The sequence below is a fragment of the Misgurnus anguillicaudatus genome, chromosome 2, assembly GCF_027580225.2.
Source record: "Misgurnus anguillicaudatus chromosome 2, ASM2758022v2, whole genome shotgun sequence".
In the NCBI taxonomy this organism is placed as follows: Eukaryota; Metazoa; Chordata; class Actinopteri; order Cypriniformes; family Cobitidae; genus Misgurnus; species Misgurnus anguillicaudatus.
Window position 1 is genome coordinate 12,893,204 of NC_073338.2, and position 23,921 is coordinate 12,917,124.

A 23,921-nucleotide genomic window follows, 5' to 3' on the forward strand; every position below is an offset into this window, starting at 1 on the left:
TTTTTATCACCTCTCAAATATGTGTAGGTTTCATCAAAAACACAACATTTTGAGCAAAAAGCTGAGATAATTCAATTTCTGTGAAGGACTTTGATAGAGGTCAGATGCAGAGCGATCTTTAAAACATACACGGACATACAGCTGTTTGCCCCAGGGCAGTGTTTCCCAACCCTGGTCCTCGGGCACCCCCTCCCAGAAAGTTTTAGATGTCTCCTTATTTAACACACCTGATTTAACTCATCAGCTTGTTAGGGACACATGTTTACCATTTTGGAAGGAGGCTGATGAGTCGAATCAGGTGTTTTAAATAAGGAGACATCTAAAACTTTCTGGGAGGGGGTGCCCGAGGACCAGTGCTGCGTCCGAAACCGCCTACTACATACTATATAGTTAGAAGTGACCAAACACATCAACGTTTTTCCTATTTAAAACGAGTAGTTATACGAGCAAGTTTGGTGGTACAAAATAAAACGTAGCGCTTTTCTAAGCTGATTTAAAAGAGGAACTATATTTTATGGCGTAATAGCACTTTTGGGAGTACTTCGACTCGCCTGAAAAGTTCGCTCCCCTTCTCACTCTCAAAATGGGAGAGGGAGGGTGTTACTGCGCCTACTACATACTATATAGTACGCGTAAAATAAAACGTAGCGCTTTTCTAAGCTGATTTAAAAGAGGAACTATATTTTATGGCGTAATAGCACTTTTGGGAGTACTTCGACTCGCCTGAAAAGTTCGCTCCCCTTCTCACTCTCATAATGGGAGAGGGAGGGTGTTACTGCGCCGAGTCGAAGTACTCCCAAAAGTGCTATTACGCCATAAAATATAGTTCCTCTTTTAAATCCGCTTAGAAAAACGCTCCGTTTTATTTTGTACCACCAAACTTGCTCGTATAACTACTCGTTTTAAATAGGAAAAACGTTGATGTGTTTGGTCACTTCTAACTTTATCTCTGTTTGATACCATTGAATGAATGGGGCTAAGCTAAATGCTATCAAAGCGCTCCAGCGCTTACGTGCACGCACACAGATGATAGAGGGATGTATCAACAATTCTTAGTTAAGGTAATAACATATTTTAATATTGAAAATGAGTAGACTATTCCTTTAAGGCAAATTTATTTTAATACTACAAAACATTTATACAACATAAAAACCACAAAAAACATCCAGTAAAAGTAAATTGCAGAAATTTACTACAGTGTTAAGATTATATAAAAATCATAGATAGAAATATATGTGATTAAAGTTATGAAACTTAACTTTAGCATCAGTTAAAAGGATAATAACAAATAACAGAGTTCATATGAATAATAAAGAGAAATAAATGATGCTTTTTTATGTTTGACCATCAGACACCGGAAGGCAGAGCAGCTACACTGAGATCGCAGCAAATTTCAGAAGGACTTGCCGAGATGAGGCTGCCCTCGTCGGTGTATATGCCGCTGACCACTCGCTGATTCCCTGGAACTCACATATCTGAAAGGAAGTTTTAATATAGGCGCTATCTTTACTAACTGACCATATAATTGAATATTTATTCATCTATATTCTCGACTAAACAGCTCTTAAAACTACATTTTATGACACAGAAAGAGTAATATTTCTAATATTGTGCAGGTTTTAAGTTTCATTGTCGTTGACGTGAAATGCATTCTGGGAAACTTGTCTGTCATAAGACAACAATTCAACAAACCAAATATAATTTTACTGTAATGTAAAAGCTTTATCTGTGTTGCTGTTTTGCAAGCTCTTGCATCTGTGTTCATATTTAGTTCAGGTATTTAATCCAGATCAAACACCTGTGTGATAAAATGAGAAATAATCTTTACAGTATTTACAGTGTGTACAACATTGTTTGTTTATTGTGATTAACACAACAGTACACTGTAAAAAAAAATCTGTAAAATTTACGGTGAAATACTGGCAGCTGTGGTTGCCAGAACTTCACTGTGAAAAATACGGTGACAATGTAAAGGACATTACGGTAAGCTTTATTCCCAGCTGTAAATTTCACAGTTTAAAACAGCTGCTTTTAAGGTAAATTACTATTAAAAACAAATATACTGTAAACTTGTTTAAGGTTAATTCCTGCTAAAAAAACATCAATAATGTGAAGCTGTTAACGAGAAACTACTGTGAAAAACAAAATATATTCTGTAAACCCCATTACATTCTTTCACTATGAAAAAAACATCACAACCGTATCATCTATCACATTATTTTACTGCTAATCAACATCAATAATGTGAAGCTGTTTACAGTAAACTAATGTGAAATACCACATATTCTGTTAACCCCATTACATTCTTTCACTATGAAAAACACATCACAACTGTATCATATATCACAGTATTTTATTGCAGTTTTCTTAAAGTTGTTGGTTACAGTCTGGAGAATGTTCAGAAAATCTAATTCCAGCATAGTAATTGAAAAGACTGACTTCAGAACACTAATATAACATTTGCACAGTAGATCTATCCAATAAACACAAACTGGTGGCAAACACTAAACAAACTGTTTGTGTTTGTCAATTTACAAAAATAACAAACTTAAAGTGCAAGTCTGGAGTAATTTCAACCCAGGGTCTTTTTCGGCATAAAACAGGTCGACCAGCCCTTTGAGAACACTAATCTAACATTTGCATAGTTATTATTTGAGGATTTACAGTCGTTCCATCCAATAAACACAAACTGGTGGTACACACTTAACAAACTGTTTGTGTTGTACAATTACAAAAATAACGAACTTAAAGTATAAGTCCAGAGTAATTTCAACCTAGCCCTTTGAGAGACAGATTTCATTGATCAGTTTTATGATGCGATTTTGATTAGTTTGGCGCACCGCCCTTAGCACTGCAATGTTAGCGCTGTTTGAGCTGTTAGCACCGAAGACAGTCAAACTCTGATCAACGAAATATGTCTCTTGAAGGGCTGGTCGACCTTTTGTCATGTTGAAAAAAGACCCTGGGTTAAAATTACTCTGCACTTACACTTGAAACTGTATTATGAAAAATCACGATCACAAACACATCTTAAATGTACAGTATGCCAATTTACTTTAAATCCCGTAACACTTCACTAATGTAAAACTTACATTAAAATCTAAATTTGCAACTAGAATTTTCCATTTTCAAAATAATAAAGGTAGGCAATCAAAATGTACATCACAGTTTAATTTGTCTGTCTCCATTCATGATCAGCGAGATCAGCGATGAGGGTGAGGACTCTCGGGTTTACTGTCAGCTGCTTCTTGTTCTTCTTTGTTTCAACTTTTGTGCCCCTCTCAGGGTTGATGTTGAAGAAACACCTTTGTGAACACAAACATTTAAATTAATATAGTGATTTGTTTTAAATGTGTAAATAAAAAGAAACAATGTGCATACACACACTTTACCTCTGAAGGAACTCAAGCGTGGAACCCAGATCTACTGGATAGTGGATGTTCAGGCAGTAGTAGCTACCAAACATCAAGCAGATTGCAGTGGTGAAGTTGGAAATTTGGTCGTTCACAATCTTGCCGTCTATGCTGAGCATGAACTGCCTTGCACCATAGCAGCAGGTTCCTGCAAAGAACAGCACATCGGCTATTACCATTCAATAGTGCAAATATAAAATGTTTTGAATGATGCACAATAACAGAACAGAGCAGACTGTTTTGTAGTGAATCACATTACATGATCTTTTACTTTCTCAGTACAAGCATTTTTAAAGCGTAACTCTTGCCAAGATGGGTGTTTTTGTGATTGTACACGAGTCAAACGTTTGGTTAAAAGCATAAATACGTCCGAAGCGCCACTTTTAAGCTTTTCCATGTTGTCGTTTTCTAGTAAAATGTCCTTTTGAATGGGAATAGTACGGCCACTACTATTTTGATACATGATTGCTTCAAAATTGCTATTTTTAAAACACTAAGATGGCTCGACACAACATGAAACTTTGATTGAAGTATCATCAGTGTCTGTACACATGAACTCGAGCATTGAAAACATTGTTGGTGTACAAAGAGTTTACTAAAAAGAAAGGTTTTGAACAACTAACTTTTTGACTGGCAAGTTGGCGGCCAGGAGAAAAACCAAGTAAGTTGTTCAAAACCGTTCTTTTTAGTAAAGTATGTGTACACTAACAATGTTCTCAATGCTCAAGTTCGTGTGTAGAGACACTGATGATACTTCAAAGTTTCATGTTGTGTTGAGCCTTCTTAGTGTTTTTAAAATAGGGATTTTGATGCGATCATGTATCAAAATAGTAGTGTCCCCAAGATTCCCCATTCAAAAAGCCATTTGACCTGAAAACGACAACATGGACAAGCTTAAAAGTGGCACTTTGGACATAATTATGCTTTTAAACAAAAGTTTGACTGGAGTACATTCAGAACAGCACCCCAGGATGCATTTTGGTGCGAGTTGCAATTTAAACTTGACCGTGTATTTTATGCAACATGTCAATACAGACCCCTTCAGTAAACTGGAATAAACTTACCACATACAATGATGCAAGGGGTCACAGGCAAGCCTTCCACTTGGACTTCATTTGCCAGGCATGTCTCCTCTACGTAGTGGAAGAGGTGCTCCTCTTTTTCATTGAAGTAGGAGAGAATAAGCAGCACCATATCCTTGATGTCACCTGAGCTGCCCTCCAACGGCCCTCTCAGAAATTTCAGCTTTATTGCAGTCTCCAAGACCCGTTTGGTCTTGTCTGCACAGACAGTTGTCATAAAGTTCAAAAGCCGTTTTCCCTTTTTTTCTACACTATTGAGAAAAGTATCCTTAAGTGGTAGTCCTGTGAGCTCTAGGAAATGGACGGTCATCCCAATTTCTTCAAATAAAAAAGGCCATTCTTCTATTAGGTGTTGGAGATCTGTTCATGTGTTTATTGCTTGACGTTGGGAGTAGTAAGTGCACTTCATAAGGGCTTTTACCTCTTCTGGACTGAAAGTATGCTGTTCACGAAGCATCTTCATTTTATCCTTCTTCTCCTGTTGGCTTTCCAATGTCTCACTGACTGGCATGAACTTCAAATTCCACTTTATGCAGCCATATGTGTCCTGAACAACTGCCCTTTGCTCAGCTGGGATTTCATCTGTGTCTGAGTCACCCGTTTCCGGTTTACGCCTCTTAATCCTTGATGCTGAAGGCCGCTTCACGTTGTCAATACGGGCTTGTAGCTGTTTGACTAGTGAGTGATATCCTGCTCCCACTACCTCACCTTCTATGACATCTTTTAGGGACTGTGGATACTTGGCAACAATTTTTTTGGCAACTTCTGTAGACTCTAGTTTACTTGGAGATGCACAAGTGTTCATCATTGCAGAGACAACAATCCGGATCATTTCACGCCGTAAACGTGGGCTTGGCCTTTTCCCTCTCTCCAAGCACTGCATCAAGTCTTCAGGAAATGTTCCCCATGGAATCTGAAAGCTGTCAACCCAATCTGCAGTTCTAATCAGATTGCTGGTTGAGGTGCAAGGTGAGAGTGAGGAGTGAGTGGAGTTAGAAGAGGTGAGAGGTGAGACTGAAGGACTGACAGCTGACTGGCTGTGGGTTTCAGGGCTCTGAACTGTAAAACAAAAATAATAAAATTAAAGATGTATTAAACTGATTGGTGGTCTGTGTACCATTAGTTCATTTGATATTCAGAATTGCAAATGAAATATCAAACAGATGAAAATCTTCTGCCTAGCGAAGATCTAAAATTTCTATCATAGAATCTGCTCACTGTTCTGACGAGAATATGATGGAAGATGATTGAAACGTAATGTGTATAAGCCGCAGAGATATAGATTTTTTTGCAAATTTTGTGTAGAAATTGTGGCTTATAGTCGGGAAATTACGATATGTGAAGTATACATGGTGGTCTATCCAAAGTCACCAGCGTCGTTGGCATAAGGTATGGGGAGCCAATTCTGCCGTATTCATAAATAAATAAATACATAAACAAACACACAAGGAAATGCAAAAAAACAAAAATACAGAAACAAACAAAGAAATACACATACATGGAAATGCAAAAAAACAAAAATAAATGAGTATTTATACCTGTATTTCTTTATTTATGTATAATTGTATTTTTTCACACTATTATTTATTTATTTATTCATTTATTTATACATTTATTTATTTTTACTTTTATTTATTTTCACATTTATTTATGTATAAATGTATTTATGTCTACACGTATTTATTTATACATTTATATATTTCTATATATATTTATTTCCACATTTATTTATTTATACATTTATTTATTTCTTCTTTTCTTCGTCTGCATGCCAATGAGGGGGGCGTGTTCCACCCCAGACCCAGCAATCGATCTCCGAGTGCCAGTGCTGAAGCCCCGAGGCCACAGCGACACCCGGCGGTGCGAAAAGCGAACAAAGCTGCACATGGAGTGATTGACTTGGAGATGTGTAATATCCAAAACCTTATTTCAAGTTTTAAATCATTTTGTGTCACCACAACTGTGCACATATAGGGTCACCATACACAGCACACACACTGCACTCAGTACACGGCCGCAAATCGCCATCCGGTCGCGACCTCCAAAATGTCCTGGCACACAAAAACACCAAAATGCACGCTATCAACATACCTGATGACAGACCCCTGTAAGTGGACAGTATGCTCCAGGGCATTTACATTAAATGTTATTAATAGTGCATAATTTCACGCGTTTCCATATTAAAGTGTCCACTTACAAGGGTCTGTCATCAGATATGTTGAAAACGTGCATTTTGATATTTATGTGTGCCAAGACATTTTAGAAATCACGACCGGATGGCGATTTACGGCCATGTCCTGAGTACAGTACGTATGCTATGTATAGTGACCCTATATATACACAGTTATGGTGACACAAAATGATTTAAAACTTGAAATAAGGTTTTGGATGTTGCACATCTCCAAGTCATTCACTCCACGTGCAACTCTGTTCGCCCCTCACACCACCAGGTGCCACCGCGGCCTCAAAGCCCCAGCACCGGCACCCAGAGATCGACTGCCAAGTCCGAGGCAAAACACGCCCCCCTCACCAGCATACAGACGAAGAAAAGAAGAAACAAACAAATGTATAAATAAACAAATGTGGAAATAAATATATATAGAAAAACACAAATGTACAAATAAATACGTGTAGACATAAATACATTTATACATAAATAAATGTGAAAATAAATAAAAGTAAAAATAAATAAATGTATAAATAAATGAATAAATAAATAAATAATAGTGTGAAAAAATACAATTATACATAAATAAAGAAATACAGGTGTAGATACTCATTTATTTTTGTTTTTTTTGCATTTCCATGTATGTATGTTTCTTTGTTTATTTCTGTGTTTTTGTTTTTTTGCATTTCCTTGTATATTTGTTTATGTATTTGTTTATTTATGAATATGGCAGAATTGGCTCCCCATATAAGGCAGCAGTTTTCAAAATCAAATTTGCACCTGTGCTCGTTTTTCAACATGTTTTTTTTCTGTGAGCATAAAAACTAATGTTTGGTATTTCTATTGAATATCAAATGAACAAATGGTGATTGAACCATTGATATATGTTCAAGTAAATTCTGTTGATTTGTACTTACTGGTTTGTTTCCATGCAGCAACCAATCTTCTCGCTTGTATTGGTCGTAAAACTGATGCAAGATCAGCCTCCTGTAAAAAGTGAAAATCCTCAGTGGTCTCAACCCCCAATGATTGTAGTGTCTCCTCCACAAGGTTTAGAATTGGGTCTGGGAGGTCTGGCAACACCTTAGTAATGGAACTTCTGATGTTGTTTTGCTCTGAAATATCCATTTCTAAGAATGAAAAAGTGAATTAAGTTCAGTTTACATAAGAATGAAAGACCATAGAAAGGCATTCATTATTGTGACAGCACACTGTGTTTCAATGGAACCAATTGATATCCATCCTTCTGGTAAGATGGCAATGGATAGAAATCAGTTAAGTCAATGATGTTCAGACAGTGCATCCTTTCATTGTCCTTTTTAATGGAGTACATATGGAAATGAGCTAAGAACTCAGCACTGTACACTGACACAATAAAATGAATAGTGTCATTTTTCATCAAAATAAGCACTAGTTCACCAAACTCCACGTTAGCCATATTACCAGTCACAAGGAATTGTCCTTTTTTGTACAATGTTCCCTTATAAGACATTTCTACTGTGACCTGTGTGTCAATATCAGTGAAGCCAAACTGTCTGACTGCATCTTGAATGGCTTGACTGTAGAGTTCCAGGTAAAATGGGGAACTGTCTTTGACTTGCAGGACAACTTGGCCAAGTGATCCTGCTGAGAGGTAAGCCTGCAGCATTTGATGTCTTTCGGAGAGAGTAAAGCAGAGGTTTTTGAAATTCTTTAAATTCCTTGCACATGTCTTGAAATAACTGTGCTTGCTCTCGAATCTCATCGTCCAGAGTCTGATCAAAGGGCCAAATTTCAAAATGAGTGCCGGATAATGACGTAAATAATGATGCTTGGGTTTCAGCTTAGTGTTTGGGAACAGAGCTTTTCTTGACTCTAAATATTCTTGAATTAGAACATCAAGAAATGCAACCTGAGGCACAGAGATTTTCTGAGCGCATACCATGTCCACAATGTCTTTTAGCTGCAGAATCAACTGCCAAACATCATCAGCTGTGTCTTTCACTAGGTCACCAATTAAAAGGGGCAGCAGCCTCAGAAAATTCCAGTTCTGTATGGCCTGTCCTGACAGTTTCTTTGCTAAAGGCTTGACTGTACACGGCTTTGTAGAAGCATCAGATGCACAGTATTTGAACTGATTAATGCGCCGATTCAGAGTGGAATAAGTGAACCATTTCTTTGTCTTTACGAAATACTTAAGACACAGTGCAACATCATAGGACAAAATGCCCTCAAAGATGTCATGGCCTAGACAAGGTGGCAGACCTGGCTGACAAACATGAAAGTAATTTAAAGAGTTGAAAACTGACCTGAACTTCACTCCTTCTGATGTATCTTCAGTCTGGAGGCGCTCAATGGCAGAATCGTACTTCTCAATGGTGCGCTCTGGTCCACACAGATTTGGATCATCACCCTGAAATTCAGATCGAGTTATGAGACAGTACCGACAAAAATATTGAGAACAACTGAAATTTTCAGAAAAACCACCAATGCAATGCGAGCCCAAATTATCGCCAGCAATGCAATACAAGGTCCCTCTGACTACCGTTTTATGAGATGTCACTATCCCATTCTCCTCCAATTCCTTCAAGTCGCCTAGAAATTCAGAGAACACCTTAGCATGGCCAAATTCTTTGAAATCTTTCTCTCTGCACAATAAAACAAGTGACATGTGGTCTGTGTCAGACCGTACATGAAGTGGCAGATTAGCAACAGACACATAAACAGCTAATACTTTATGTTTGGTCTTTGCAGAGCCTAGAGGATTTACAACTTCAAAGGCATCCTGGTATAGCACTAACTTTAAACAGGATGGGTTTTGCACAAAAAAATCTTTGTTCTTAAATATTTGACCATCACTAATGTCGCTTAGAACATCCACAGAAGTCTCAGTCGAGTGCGCTCCTGATACACAACTCAACCATAGATCAGACTCTAACAAACATTTTAAAGTCTCCCTCACTGGAACATAATAGGCAAACCTGTCTCTCCGATTCTCATCTCTTCCTAAAAACAATTTCTTAGGCTCAATAAAGTTGAACATTTTTTTGAAAGACTGCGTTCTTGAGTATGCTGTCCTCATCGGCCCTGTATGACATGCAGAAAACAGATCGAAACCTTTAACAGACTCACAAACTTTGGTGATGTCCTCATCTGACAATGGTGTCTCCTTTTTTAACAATGAACTAAGTTTACTCAAAGTATATGTCTGACCCAAGTCGTGAATGTTTTGCATCTCCTCAACAATATTCTGAATAGTCGAAGCAGGTAGCATAAACTGCCCCTGTAATTTTAAGTAAAACAAACTGACATTTCTGAGAAAAAGATCACTAAAATTTTCTGCTATATCCATATCACCTTCATCTGTCTCTACCTCATTCACTTGAGGGCCAAAGCTATCTGATTCAGTTACAACAGTTGCAACCGATGACTGAGATGCAGATTCTCTGTACAAGTCACTGATACTGCCATCTGAAAAATCTCTGTGTTTTCGCGACATGTGAGATGTAAATGAAGATTTGATATTGAAAACACCTTTGCATCCAGTCACTGGACAACCTACTGCACATCCTTCAGCAATATGTTCCTTCAAGTGTGTTAACAGATCCTTGATCTCTTGACATTGGTGTTCACACAATGCAACTGGGCATCTATAAGTATTAACAACAGCCCTAACACTAACAGGGGCAGCAGGTACGTTATGCTTGCGGTAGAAATGTGCCTTAAATGCTCCATATCTGACAAATGCCCTACCGCAACCGGCACCACAACACTTAAATAAACAATGTGGTTCATTTCGATGCAATTTGCAATGAAGAACATAACCTTTGATTGTCTTCACTGACTTTCCACAGAAATTGCAATTCAACATTTCAAGCTATATTTAACTTCACTGTGAGCGCAATACAAAACTTGAGATGCAGCTTGATAAGATATTCGTGATGTAGCAAACTTCAACAACAACAAAAAAACAGTAACTTTAGCAAAAATTTAAGGTTATCTCTCGAATAAAAAATTTTTCCTCACCAAAGCAGGACATTCAATACAACCATCCGGACCGAGCAGCACTAGCTAAACAAAGTGAGCCCTGCCACTGAACAGAAAAAGGCGCAATTCTTCTAGTTAAAAGAGTCAACCGTTACCTGGCTATTTTCAAAAAACAATGCTGGCATATGATAGGTTCAAATACAAGATATCCAGTATTCACAGAAGCGAGTGAAAATTATCAATGTGGTTCGTTCATCGTGACGAAGTTTGCAATAAAGAATAAGCTTCTAAATGTATACACTGACTGTGCACAGAAATAACAATTCAACATTTAAAGCTACATTTAACTTTGAGGGCAACACAAAAATGTTGAGATGCACCGTGTTAAGACATAGCAAACTTCAACTCACCTAAAACAAAAAGAAAACAACAACCAAGTTTCAAATAACTTTTTAATAAAACTTTGTTCCTCTAAAAGACTTACTGTCGATGGTCGATACAACCACCCGGATAGAGTACCACAACTAACGTTAAGCACTGTCTGCCACTGAATGAGAAAAAAGGCGCAAACGTCTAATGTCACGCCTTACATTTGAAAACACTGCTGAGGGTTCAAATCCCTGGGTACAAGACGTATTCCCAGAAGCATGGGAAACAACTCGAATAAACAATTACAATGTCTGAACTGCACGACCCAAAGAACACGTTAAGCATGGTACATCGCAATGTTAGCCTAATGTATATGAGCCTACGTATCACACCAGCAAGTTGGGTTAGCTAATAATATAATCACTAACTTACATGAAGAAAAGCAGCGCAGTGAGGTAGAATTATAAGGACAAAAAATACATATATTACCTTTGTCTGGTCTTCTTGTCCGAGTCGAGATGCTTTTCTTTTCTCAGCGTCTTTTCAGTCTGCACACGGAGCCTCGCGCCACGCTGGTCTAAGCGTGTGTAGCCTCAAACTTTCTTTCGAGGCGTCTTTCGAGGCGCCTGCTTCAAACAACGTATTTACGGTCTCTCCTAATAATATGGCTTTAATAAATGAGATTTTTAATAATAAATTCCAGTGTCACACTATTTTGATGCCAAAGTGAAACGTTTCTCACTTCGAAGGCTGCATCCTCCAGATATCGCATATGCAGGCTGCATACGCCATCACATACCTTGACGAAGGCTATTTGCCGAAACGTTGGTTAAAATAAAATTATTTTGCAAGTGAGCGTGCAGTCAATTTTTTTGCTATATATTTGCATACGCGATCAAACCTGGTTTATTTAAATGAACTAAGCATTACATTCGCAAGTCATAAGCATATTACAACAATTTACGATTAACTACGAATATTTTTCAACTTTATAATTGTTAATATACACTGAAATAAGGCAGTTTAGATAACGTATGCAGCCTGCAAATGCGTTTTTCGTATTGAGAAACGGCCATTAAGTCATCATGCTTACTGCTTCAAACTGATTTTCTCAATTGCTAAAACACTAAACCCTATTGTCTGAACCAAATGCTCAGTTGCCTGAACCCACTGATTGAATCAGTCACTCTTTTGGCAAAACCATAAGCACAAATCCCTGCTGAAAAAAACAGCATCAAACCAGCATGGGAATTATGCTGGTCTATGCTGGTTTAGCTAGTGGTCACAGCATACCAGAACCAAAACACAACATATGCTGGTATAGCCAGCATGAGATGCTGGTGCTAATGCTGGTTTAGCTGGTCGTAATGCTGGTTTGTTGCTGGTTTAGCTGGTGCTAATGCTGGTGCTAATGCTGGTTTGATGGTTTAGCTGGTGTTCACTAGCAAACGAGCACCAAAACACAACATATGCTGGTCTTGCTGGTATGCTGGTTATTTCAGCAGGGATTTTCTTTAGACACAAATTGCCAACACATTTTCATTGTGATGCACCCGTGCTGCATAATGGTGAGCACAGGTGACAAAAGTCAAGCACAATTAAAGCACAAGTGTCACCACTTGAACACAACAACTCAAAATTGATCACACTTGTGGCTAATTATGTGAGGGAACATATACAATACAGCCAGTTCAAAGAGCACTGGTTTGTAATGGATAGAAATCTGAGAGGAAGAGTTTGTGTGAGAGGACGTCAAGGTGTTCAGCGAAGACAAAGGAAAGTAATATCTGATGAAATCAGAGCTACTATGATTGACCATGTTTGGCACAAGATTTCTGTTTTGTCTTTTTGTACAAGTGCTAAATGCACAGGTTTTTTTTTGTTTGTTTTGCAACATGCATTTAGCATACAGTGAACAATAAACATTTATTTTTCGAGCTTTATGTCCTGAGCATTGTGTTTTTCTATTTTTCTACGTATTGTTTAGTGACTGTTCCGTAGTGTTTAATTTTGATTGACTCGGGACACGAATTGACAACATAGTTCAGTTTTGAGCACAGATTAAACTGTTTTGAGGTGAAAGTTTGGTTTTGAAAGAAAAGTATGAGGTATTGTAAATGTAGCTTGTAAATTGTGTTTTGTGTTCACAGTTTAGAGAAAAGGAGATCAGCATTCAAGAAATGTGTCTTGGCAATCGAGGAAAAACTAGTATACTTTTTTCCTACTATGGAAGTGAATGGGGTCCACGAATGGTTTGGTTATAAACATTTCTCAATATATTTTCCTTTGTGTTCATCAGAACAAAGACATTTACAGGTTTGTAACAACATGAAAGTGAGTAAATGATGACAGAATTTTCATTTTTGGGTGAACTATCCCTTTCATGTCCTGAGGATTGTGTTTTCTATTTTTCTTCGTTGTGTTTTGTGACTTTTTTGTAGTGTTTTTAATTGTGATTGACTCGGGGCACGATTTGACAACACAGATTGAACTGTTTTGAGGTGAAAGTTTGGTTTTGCAAGAACAGTCTGAGGTTTTGTGAATGTAGCTTGAAAATTGGGTTTTGTGTTCACAGTTTAGAGTAGCCTACAGGTGTAAAATATGTATTTTGCATATTTTTTTATTTTAGGATGTTTGTCTTAAAGGTTTTGGATTTTTGACTTTGAAACTAAGCAATCAACAAAATTAATTTTTTCATAACCCTTTCCCCCCAACTTTACTAGGGGTGCAGCCAACTGTTTTGAAGGAAATGTTTTTTTTTACAGCCATTTACTGTTGAAATTTCACAGTTCTTCACTGTAATTTCCTATATTTAATGATAGTAAAAATACAGTGGTGTGTTGTTTCTTGATTCAGGGTAAATCAATGTATCTACTACAGTAATAAACTGTTTTGTGTTTTATGGTCTGTTATTGTAGCCAATTTACAGTTCTTCACTGTAATATTCCACACATTTTGACAGTAAAATTTAAGTTTTGTGCTGTTTCTTGACTTAAGGTAATTAGATGTTTTTTCTACAGTGATATACTGCTTTAGGTTTTATGGTCAATTACTGTAGCCAATTCATAGTTCTTCACCGTAAATTACACATATTTTGATAGTAAAATTAAAGTTTTGTGCCGTTTCTTGATTTAGGGAAATTTGATTTTTATTTAACAGTGATACACTGTTTTCAATTTTACGGTCTATTGCTGTTGCCATTTCACAGTTTCCCCCTGTAATTTTTACAGACTTTTTTTACAGTGTAACATCTCACCTATTCACACACAGAGCTGTAGATCACAGTTTTCTCTACATCTGCTGGTTCACACTGAAATATAATACATCATATAAAGAGTCACACTGACAATAACACAAATGTTACTGTAACAAAGAAACAAATAGCATACTTTATTGAGATAAGAGCTTCATTGTGTTTGTGTTTGTTGTTATGAATTCACTTACTGCTTTAGTCTTGGGAAGTTTAATGACAGAACTGTACATCACATCACATTCAGGATTAACTGGGAATGAATTAACTGAGTCATCCTGTCAATAAAACAACATCTGTTTCAATCTCTTAGTTATTTTACTGTCAAACATGAAACTCTGTGCTTGCTTGTACTTTTACAGCCATTTTGCATTGCATCTCTTAAAATGGGACCATCTCCACATAGGATGAATTACTTGCGTTACAACCTCAAAACTAAAGTCACTTTGGATTAAAGATCTCAAATGATCAAACCTAAACAAAAACATTATTACTCACTTCATCACCTGCTTTGTCTCTTTCTTCATTTGAGATGTGATTGTTATTTCTCCCTGTTAGTAAAAGAAGCAATTTTAGCTGCTTTGTTGTAAGAGTTAAAATCAATATAAACATACAAATGATTCATAGAATCGCTTCTGTCCTGATTACTTTGAGGGGTGGCCTGTGGATTCTGTGGGCGAGTCCCTCTGCTTTCATTTAAACGCAAACGGGAGAAATTATGGTTTTAAATTGATGTAAACTAATATTATGTCAAAGTCCACTGCTTGTGTTAAACATGTAAACATATATGTAAGAGCTTTTTTCTGTTATTTCAGCCAATTGATACAATAACTTTCACACACTCACAAAATGAAACAAAAATGAAAGAGGTGGAGAGCAATGAGGTCATTAGAAGGCGTCCACTCTAACTGATGAGAGACTGATGACGTGAACTCCATTGCTTCGGTCTCATTTGGTAGTCGTTCCCAAAGGTCTCATTATTTGCATAAAGTTCAACTTTTCTCAATTTTGTCGCATCACTGGACACGCCCACTTCCTTTAGCACATAGTCACTGTCGCTGGAAGTCGGCAAACTTTTAATGAAATGAATGAGATCATGTTGCTCTGCTACTGCTAGTCGCTGTCGGTCTAAACAGGGCATTCGTTTTATCAATGAAACCCTAAAGACCACGCTGAACATGTGGGTTCGTACTAGAAGTCAGGACCTGTGTAAAAACATTGTGCTCAGTACATCATATTAGATCAATAAAGTAGGTGGTCTTTTGAAGCTGCTCAAACCTGCCTGCCTGAGACCCAAGATCCTGGGATAGGCTCCGCCCCAGATCACTATAAAAACCCGAGTATGTAAAAAATTCATGGGGAAACAATTCTGAGTCTGAGGGTTAAATATCATTATTAACTCAAGGGAACACAAACACTGATATAAACTGTCATTGAATGCACTATATGTACCTTTAGACAAAATGCATAAATATAAATGTAATGCAATACTGACTGCAATTCTTTCTCAGCATTACAGATGTCACAGTAACCAGAATCAGCAGCAGAAGCAGAACAATGGGTAGAAGCCACATCTTCAGACCATCATACTCTCTGTGATAATAAATATCAGTGCTACTGTTAGCATAAATCATTGAGTAAACTTACTGAGTATATTTTAAAGCAACACTAAAGAGTTTTTGCTCTTTGCTCCCCCTACGGGTTAGAAGTGTAATTGTCCATTACCACTGACGTAAATACCGCAGCATAGCTGGCTCTGATTGGATTGTAGGTCTGCCGTAAAGCAAGTTTTTGTAGCTTTCACTCGAACTACAGGACCGCGACCTGACGGTTAGAAACTTCTTTAGTGCGGTTTTGGCCGATAGAGGGCTGCAAAGCGAATGTGAAAGTGCCGTCTCAACTTTTTTGGAAACGTTATTTTAAGGTAAAAAAACTCTTTGGTGTTGCTTTAAAGGCATTGCTATTATGCAAATTTAGACAAGACCTACATACAGGAAAGAGCCCAGCAATATTTGAAACCATGTCGGGAAAAGATTAAAAACACTAAAAAAAAAGTATATGTTTTGCATTATTGTTCTCACTAGCCAAAACAAAATGTAACAAGATGTAGTGCACTGGAAAATGAATCAAAGTACAAATAAAATGACTAAGATAATTTCCAAAGTTACATGTTTAACAGAATACTAACATGTGTCTTGTGTCTTTTGTTGAGCTGCTGCTATCTGTAGTCACCGCTGTCAAACAGAAATGCAGACAATAAGTAATTAAATGCTCTATATTATATTAACATGATTTAATTGTTTTTTTAATCAAAATCACCTGATTTTGCATCAGTAACAGTGAATTCATCAGGAGTCTGTAAATCTTCTTCAGAGACTGAACCCAGATAAAAAAGTTATTTTTCTATATCTAGCAGCAAAATGTTAGTTCCCTGAGAAACAGGAACGAGACATTGCCACTATGGGAGGTCCTCCCCTCTTTCGATTTTCTGAAGTTTTTTATAGAACAATGCCAGTGTACTGGCCAATGCCTGCCAGGACGACCTATATAGAACGGTTTCTCGACATTCCATCAGAGGCTGACGCTATGGGAGACTGTATAGAACCGTGTGAAAGAAATGCGGATACAGCTCCATACCTCGACATTAGCAGTCACACAGTAGTAGTGGCAACATGCGGTACACACTGATAATATGCGTTAACCATGCTACTGCCAAATTAGACACACACCGCAACCTGAGAGCAGAGGTGATGCGTCGCCCTCCCATAGCACCCAACCCAGCACCTGACTGCTAGGTGGAGCGGGAGTAACTTACCCAGCAAGCTCGGAAACACAATATGCTCTGCTTACAAAGAGGCTTCCAGCACTGCTGCTGTGAAAGAGTTGCTCAGACTGCTGTGTTGGAACAGAATCAGAACAGAATGACTAGACAGATAAATGTTCAGAAATGCTGACAGTGTAAACAAGACTTCGCAATGTGTTTGCGTAGTGAGCATGGTTAAATAGACCAGATAATGACAAATAGGAAACAGCTGTGGTGATCAGACTAGTGCAAGGGATAATGGGTTATGAAGTCCTGAGGGTGATGTGTGGGAGAAGCCTCTGCAGGCCAGCAGAGGGAGCCATGATGACTATCTCCCAGAGCCCCACCCCTGGGAGTGGTTTCCAGACACTCCTTATAGTTCTGGAGGGAGGTGGAGCGGAGGCAGAACTGGGGGTGTAATGGCCGGCCAGGTCCATGTAGTGGCAGAGGCCTAGGAGGACAGGATGAACAGCAACATGCAATACAGACATGAGTACAATTAACAACAGACAACTGAGAAACTGGGATTATATACACCTGGGTTGACAAGATGACAAGACACACCATGGAACCAATCAACACGAGGACCAATGAACAAAAGAACTACAATGAAATACAGACATCGGAGACAATGACAGGACTTCAAAATAAAAGACATGACATAACAGGACTGTACTGATCATGACAACAGCATGCATCACTGCCAACTTGCCACTTTTGTAAAGGTACAACATAGGCTTGCCGCGATAGACGGTGATGACGGTGTTACCGGTTTTAAGCCGCATCACCGGTGACATCACTTTGCCACCGTTACACCGTCCCCATCGTCTAAACCAATTTTTTTTGTATTAATATTATTTCTTCAGTATTTATTTCATTTAAGTACAAATAATAATTATAAATAATTTAGTTCGGAAGAGCGCATACAATATTATTAAAACTAAACCACGTGCCAAAAGACGGTCACGTCACAGATCAGCATCAGGAGTCAAATTTCATTTATCACGTGTGGAGAACGAGTCGAACTTACATAAAAACAAGAGAATGGCGGAAGATTTGGTTGCAAAACGCAATGCAAAAGCGCCTGTTTGGCGATATTTTGGGTTCAAACCCAATGCAAAAATGGAACCTGAAAACGTCAATGAGGCAATCTGCAAACTTTGCCTGGCAAAGGTTGCAGCATCTGGAGGAAACACGACTAATTTATACACGCACCTTCAAGCTCACCACAAGGATGAGGCTGCCAAAATGGGCACCGCAGTAAAAAATCGACCGCAGAAGCCAGATACACAGGTACAACCCTCAATTAGTACTGCATTTGCGTGATGCGCAAAATATAAGAGGGACAGTGTGAGGTGGAACAAATGCACTGATGCAGTGACAAAGTATGTCTGCAAAGAAATGGTGTCTGTCTACACGGTTGAAAAACAATCTTTCAAAGACCTAATAACCACACTCGACAGCCAGTATGAATTGCCCGGGCGTTCATATTTCTCCAACACAGCTATCCCACGTGCCCACAACCATATCCGTAGTGAGCTGCAACAGGCTATTTCATCAGTCGACTATTTTTCACTCACAACAGACATGTGGTCGAGCACAAAAATGACACCTTACATGTCACTGACATTCCATTTCATTGACACGGAATGGAAACTGGTGTCAAAATGCCTCCAAACTAGTTTTTTGCCCGAGGACCACACTGCCGCTAACTTAGCCGATGCTTTGCAGGAGGCTCTACATGACTGGGGGTTAAAAGAGGATAACGTGTCTTGTGTCACAACAGACAGTGGTAGCAATATTAAAGCGGCTGTTCGTAATTTAGGCTGGCCCTGGTTAAGCTGTTTTGGGCACAACCTGAACCTCGCTGTGTCCAACACTGTTGATAAGACGGAGAAAGCCCGCACAGACCGTGCCCTAGGAGTTTGTCGCACAATAAACGGCCTTTTCTCTCACAGCTGGAAAAGGAGAAGGGAGCTTCAGAAAGCCCAAGTCCAACTTGGTCTCCCAGAGTACTCACTCGTGACGGTAAGTTTATTCTTAGTTCTTATAAAAAGCCTTTAGTACAGTAAATAAAGTATTTTTAAAAAAAATCATAAAACACAAAGCTAGTTTAATTTAAAAGATATTCGGCAGAAAACCGTTACAATTTGTAGAACAGCTGAAGATAAAGGTTTTTTTTCGTTATTGATGCTATTTAAATTATTTAAAATAATTCATAATAAATCCTAAATAAAGTAAATGGTTGATGCCGTTTTACTTTGTTCTGGGCTATATAATTTAGGCTTTAATAGTCTACCAAATCTCTTTTTATTATCATTGGTAATAATAATAATTGGATTTATTTTCTCCTTGAGGACTGTGCAACTCGCTGGGGCTCCAAGCAAAAAATGATTGATAGGATGCTAGAGCAGAGGACGGCCATCAATCGAGTTCTAGCTGATGACCGTAAGGTCAACGTGAGCATCACATGGCAAGATGAAGATGTGTTGCAATCTTTGAACAAAGCGTTAAAGCCAGTGAGCGAGTTTACAGACGTTCTTTCCGGAGAGAATTATGTAAACGCGTCATCTCTTCTACCTGTGCTGCGTCTGATTAAAGAGGACACATTGGCCCCATCGGATGAGGATGGACATCTGACAGCCAACCTGAAAGCCAGCATCGTGTCTATTTTGGACGATAAATATAAAGCTCTGCCAGAAGCAAGCTTGCAGCTTATTCGCAAGACAACATTCCTGGACCCGCGCTACCGGGGTGACTACGATTCGAACGTTGAAGAGACCAAGAAAATGATAGAGGAAGAAGTGGTCATCCTCGGTAGGAAAGCGCAGTCAACGCACCCTCTGAGAGAAGAGGGAGAACAAAATGAGGAAGCCGACGTCGAGCCGCAGCCTAAAAGAAAAAAAACTCTGGCAAGTTTATTAAAAAGAAAAGCAGGCACTGCGACAGTAAATCTGACTATTCCAGAAAAGGTGATGACGGAAATCGGCACTTATGCTCAGGAGGCCCCCATTCACGCAGAGCAGGATCCTCTGGCCTGGTGGAAAGACAACCAAAGTAGGTTCCCCTTGTTGGCAAAGATAGCCAAAAAGTATCTTTGCGTGTGTGCAACAAGCTGCGCATCCGAGAGGGTTTTCAGCACGATGGGGAACATAGTCACCCCAAAAAGATCCCATCTTAAGCCAGAGATGGTTAACATGCTGGGTTTTCTAGCAAAGAATATGTAGACTTCAAGCACTGTTAATAAATGCCAATTTACAGTGTTTTACTTTTTTTTAGAGTGCTGTCATTAACGTATAGGCTAAGGTCATTTTTGAAGTTTTTATTTTATATTCGTTTCTTATTTATTTGGTTTTATCTTATTTAAACTTTGTGTAATTTATTTAGGCCTATTTTATTTTAATATTCGTTAATAAACGTTTTATGGTTCTTATTTGTTTGGGAGCACAGTTTGCCGATTTTCATTTTATTTCAGCCTACGCATGGTGTTATTTTTATTCGTTATGCTAATAAAAGTTCTGTGTTTAATATCAGGGAGTTTTTGTTACTTGAAGCAATTGTCGCCGAATTGCCAATTGCAGTTTATTTCGAAAGTGAAAGTATAACGCGTACGCATTTATAAGCTATTTAAAAGAGAGGAAACCCTTCATACTATAGTCACCCCACAAGATCCCATCTTAAGCCAGAGATGGTCAACATGCTGGGTTTCCTGCAAAGAATATGTAGACTGTTAGCACTGTTAATAAATGGCAATTTATTGTGTTTGACTTTTTTTAGAGTGCTACCATTTATGTAGGCTAAGGTCATTTTTGAAGTTTTTATTTTATATTTGTTTATTATTTATTTATTTATTACTTATTTAAACGTTGTGCTAATAAAAGTTCTGTGTTTATTATCAGTGTGTTGTTTTTTGTCCATTCCAGCAATAGACGCTGAATTGCCAATTGCCGCTTATTTCGAAAGTGAAAGTATAAGGCGCACGCATTAAGAAGCTATTTAAAAGCCCTTACACGGTGACACCGGGATAACCGGTGATGTCACTCGTCGATTAACCGGTGGGAAATTTTCCTCACCGCGGAAACCCTAGTACAACATTTGACACAGGACAGTGCACCAGTTAGGTATTCGTAGGTCACAAAGCATAGCGTGTTCCCCTAAGGAAGTGCAACAGGGAAAAGCACAAAGTGTACTCTCTCCTTGTTGCACACAGATCTAATAAGCCCGAACCAAACTCAAATTAGCTAATGCCCTCAGCCGCCTGTCCACGCCGCATCTGTAATGGACGGGGCATGAGTCACCAAATGGAAAGCAGATATGTGAGCAGCTGCCCACACCTGAGCCCTGCCGATCGGGGGGTGGGGGGGGTCAGTGTGTGGATACTAGGGGCATCCGTCGCCAGCACAACAGTGCCTCGGGTGGAAGGGCTCAATGCAGACACACAACTAGTGAGTGCTCCTGAGAGAGATGGGCTCGGATCAAGCCCGAACCCCAACCAAGCAGATGTCATATAGCTGGCACTCAGACCATCCTCCTATGCCCAAACACACAGGTAAAATCACTCACTAAGAAAAAGAGCGCCTGCGGCCGGTCAGCACACTCTCCAAACAGGCAATATTCAGGAGTAAGATGCACAGCTGCCCACTCTTAGATGGGATAGGGCTGTGGCTTGTAAACATGTGCAGGGCCAAACAAACCCCATCATAAAGCACCGCCAAAAGTGCGCTAAGCCGTACAAAGGCTTTGATCCCAATGGAAACCGTTGCCCTAGGACGAGGTAGTAGCAAATGTGCAAGCCGTTCTATCCTACTTGTCAGGCACATACTTTCACGCACAGTCACAATCTCTGGACTCGGTACTGCCGCACTGCGCTGAAAACACTACGTGACTGCGCCACGTCAAATAAAAACTGAATCCCATAATTGAATAATAGGATTCAGAAATACCCGTACGGCAAGGGAAAAGGGGGTAGACATTGCTAAATGATTGGGGTGTTGGGCCCCATACAAACATGTCTAGCAATGGATCGCCGCATGCAGGCAGGGTGCCCATTACATGCTGTCTGCTGTGGAAGAACCTGCCGCTAAACCTAGGCATGTTGGGGGGGCACCGCCGAACATACAGGGATGCTACGAACCCATGGCAGACTGCAACTTGCACCGCATGTATGTGCCTGGAGATGCGGCTTGCATGTTGGGCATGACCAGTAAAACCTACCACAGCACAACAATTGGGAAGGCTAGATGCAGGATACAAAAGTGGAAAGATTTGATTCCACACACGATTTTTTTGCTTACCTTTCCCTCAAGGAACGAAGCAATATATCCACGTAAATGTCAGCCGGAACACGTATGATACTCTACGGCAGGGTTCCCCACATCCCACCCCGGAGAGCCAGAGCACTACAGAGTTTAGGTCCAACCCTAATCAAACATAACCACCTGTGATTTTGTAGTGATCATGAAGACCTTAATTAGCTTGCACAGGTGTGTTTGATCAGGGTTGGAGCCAAACTCTGCAGTGCTCTGCCCCTCCAGGGTAAGATTTGGGGAACCCTGCTCTACGGTGACGCTTCAGTATCACAAAGTGAAGAGACATAATCTGAGGATACGCCGCCAGACGGTCATTATATAGCGGCAAAAGGCATGCCTCTATACATCATCATGGCAGGCATTGGCCAGTACACTGCCGTTGTTTTATAAAAAAGCTTCAGAAATCGGAATAGAGGAGGACATCCCATAGTGTCAGCCTCTGACACAATGTCGAGAGACCGTTCTCGAAAGAAAACTTCCACATCTGTAACTTTGATTATTGACTGAGTTTTACCAGTGACTGTTAGTTGCACAGGAACCTGTAGATCTCCTACAGAACAGTAATACCAGCCAGAATCACTCTTCGTCAGTCCAAACATCACCACAGTCAAAGATCCTCTCCCATCATCACTGATCTTAACTGAATACTGAGATGTGCCAGATCTTCCCACTGTGTAACATCTCTTGTCTTTATATCTGCAAAACTGTTTGTGTTTATTCTTATAAGTAGAAGTGTAGAGACACTGTACACTGATATTACCACCTTCATCTACAGTTACATTGCTGGACATCACAGAGAGATCAGGAGCTGTCATCACACAGACAGATGATATTTGACATTGACATTTATCAGAAACAAGAGCAATCTAATGATGAAGTGTAAAATAAATCTCATACCTGATTGAATTTTGAGATCAAACCTCTCTTTCACATCCCAGTAACCTTCAATTTCCACAGCACACCAGTAATATCCAGTGTTTTGATCCTGCAGGTCTCTCATAGTGACAGTAAATAAACTCTGATCAGGATGATCAATTACTGACACGTCTCCTTTGGTTTCATTTGCATATGTCAGAATAGAGCAGAAATGGTAAGATCCTAATGAATTATAGCAGCAATATTTCTTGTGTTGGGTGTATTTACTTTCATAATGACATGGAATAATAACAGATCCACCCGTCTGAACAGTTACTGTCTCACACTCACCACCTACAATAGAGAAATAAAATAACAACTGTTACAATTTTACTTAAACAGAGTTTCTGTTCTTTGATTGTTTTTTTTTTTGTTATCCTTTCTTTTGTTTAACAGCATTTGAATAACATTTAGTTGAGTTTGGTTTTTAATTAGTGATTAGAACTGTATGCGTGAATTAGCATATAACTGTTTTAGTAGAAAATCATTAACACAGAAGGACATGAAACCTACCTGCAATAAGCCAAAAAATAACCAAAACGAACTTCAGCCTGACTGTTCGCATGTCAAACAGCTGTGATGTTTCATTTCTCCATATTTTCATCCTGTCCACATACATTTTCATTGATTTGGTTGATATAACAGAA

The 23,921-nt window shown here is 39.0% G+C and overlaps 3 protein-coding genes across 4 annotated transcripts; all 3 read right to left on the bottom strand.

Moving 5' to 3' along the window:
- Window positions 1-1,107: 1,107 nt before the first annotated feature.
- On the bottom strand, window positions 1,108-23,359 carry LOC129441747 (uncharacterized). The gene is made up of 9 exons (XM_055201424.2): window positions 23,257-23,359; window positions 22,874-23,167; window positions 16,567-16,623; window positions 16,436-16,481; window positions 15,743-15,840; window positions 14,746-14,798; window positions 14,442-14,525; window positions 14,254-14,307; window positions 1,108-1,475 (listed from the first exon to the last, which is right to left on the bottom strand). Exons 1-8 carry the CDS (start codon window positions 23,357-23,359, stop codon window positions 14,254-14,256), a joined length of 789 nt encoding a protein of 262 aa, XP_055057399.2. The 3' UTR covers window positions 1,108-1,475.
- On the bottom strand, window positions 2,337-5,658 carry LOC141368683 (uncharacterized). Its single transcript, XM_073872782.1, has 3 exons — window positions 4,478-5,658; window positions 3,393-3,561; window positions 2,337-3,305 (listed from the first exon to the last, which is right to left on the bottom strand). Exons 1-3 carry the CDS (start codon window positions 4,803-4,805, stop codon window positions 3,170-3,172), a joined length of 633 nt encoding a protein of 210 aa, XP_073728883.1. The 5' UTR covers window positions 4,806-5,658; the 3' UTR covers window positions 2,337-3,169.
- LOC129433654 (uncharacterized) lies at window positions 7,501-11,986 on the bottom strand. Of its 2 annotated transcripts, XR_012371951.1 has the most exons (3): window positions 11,487-11,976; window positions 8,951-9,054; window positions 7,506-7,792 (listed from the first exon to the last, which is right to left on the bottom strand). XR_012371951.1 is itself a non-coding variant. In XM_055192317.2 (2 exons), the coding sequence occupies exons 1-2, from the start codon at window positions 10,510-10,512 to the stop codon at window positions 7,747-7,749; spliced, it is 1,608 nt and encodes a 535-aa protein (XP_055048292.2). In that variant the 5' UTR covers window positions 10,513-11,986; the 3' UTR covers window positions 7,501-7,746. The 2 variants fall into 2 exon arrangements, 1 of the variants encoding a protein (XP_055048292.2); XM_055192317.2 differs by having other exon boundaries at window positions 7,501-7,792; window positions 8,951-11,986.
- Window positions 23,360-23,921: the final 562 nt, after the last annotated feature.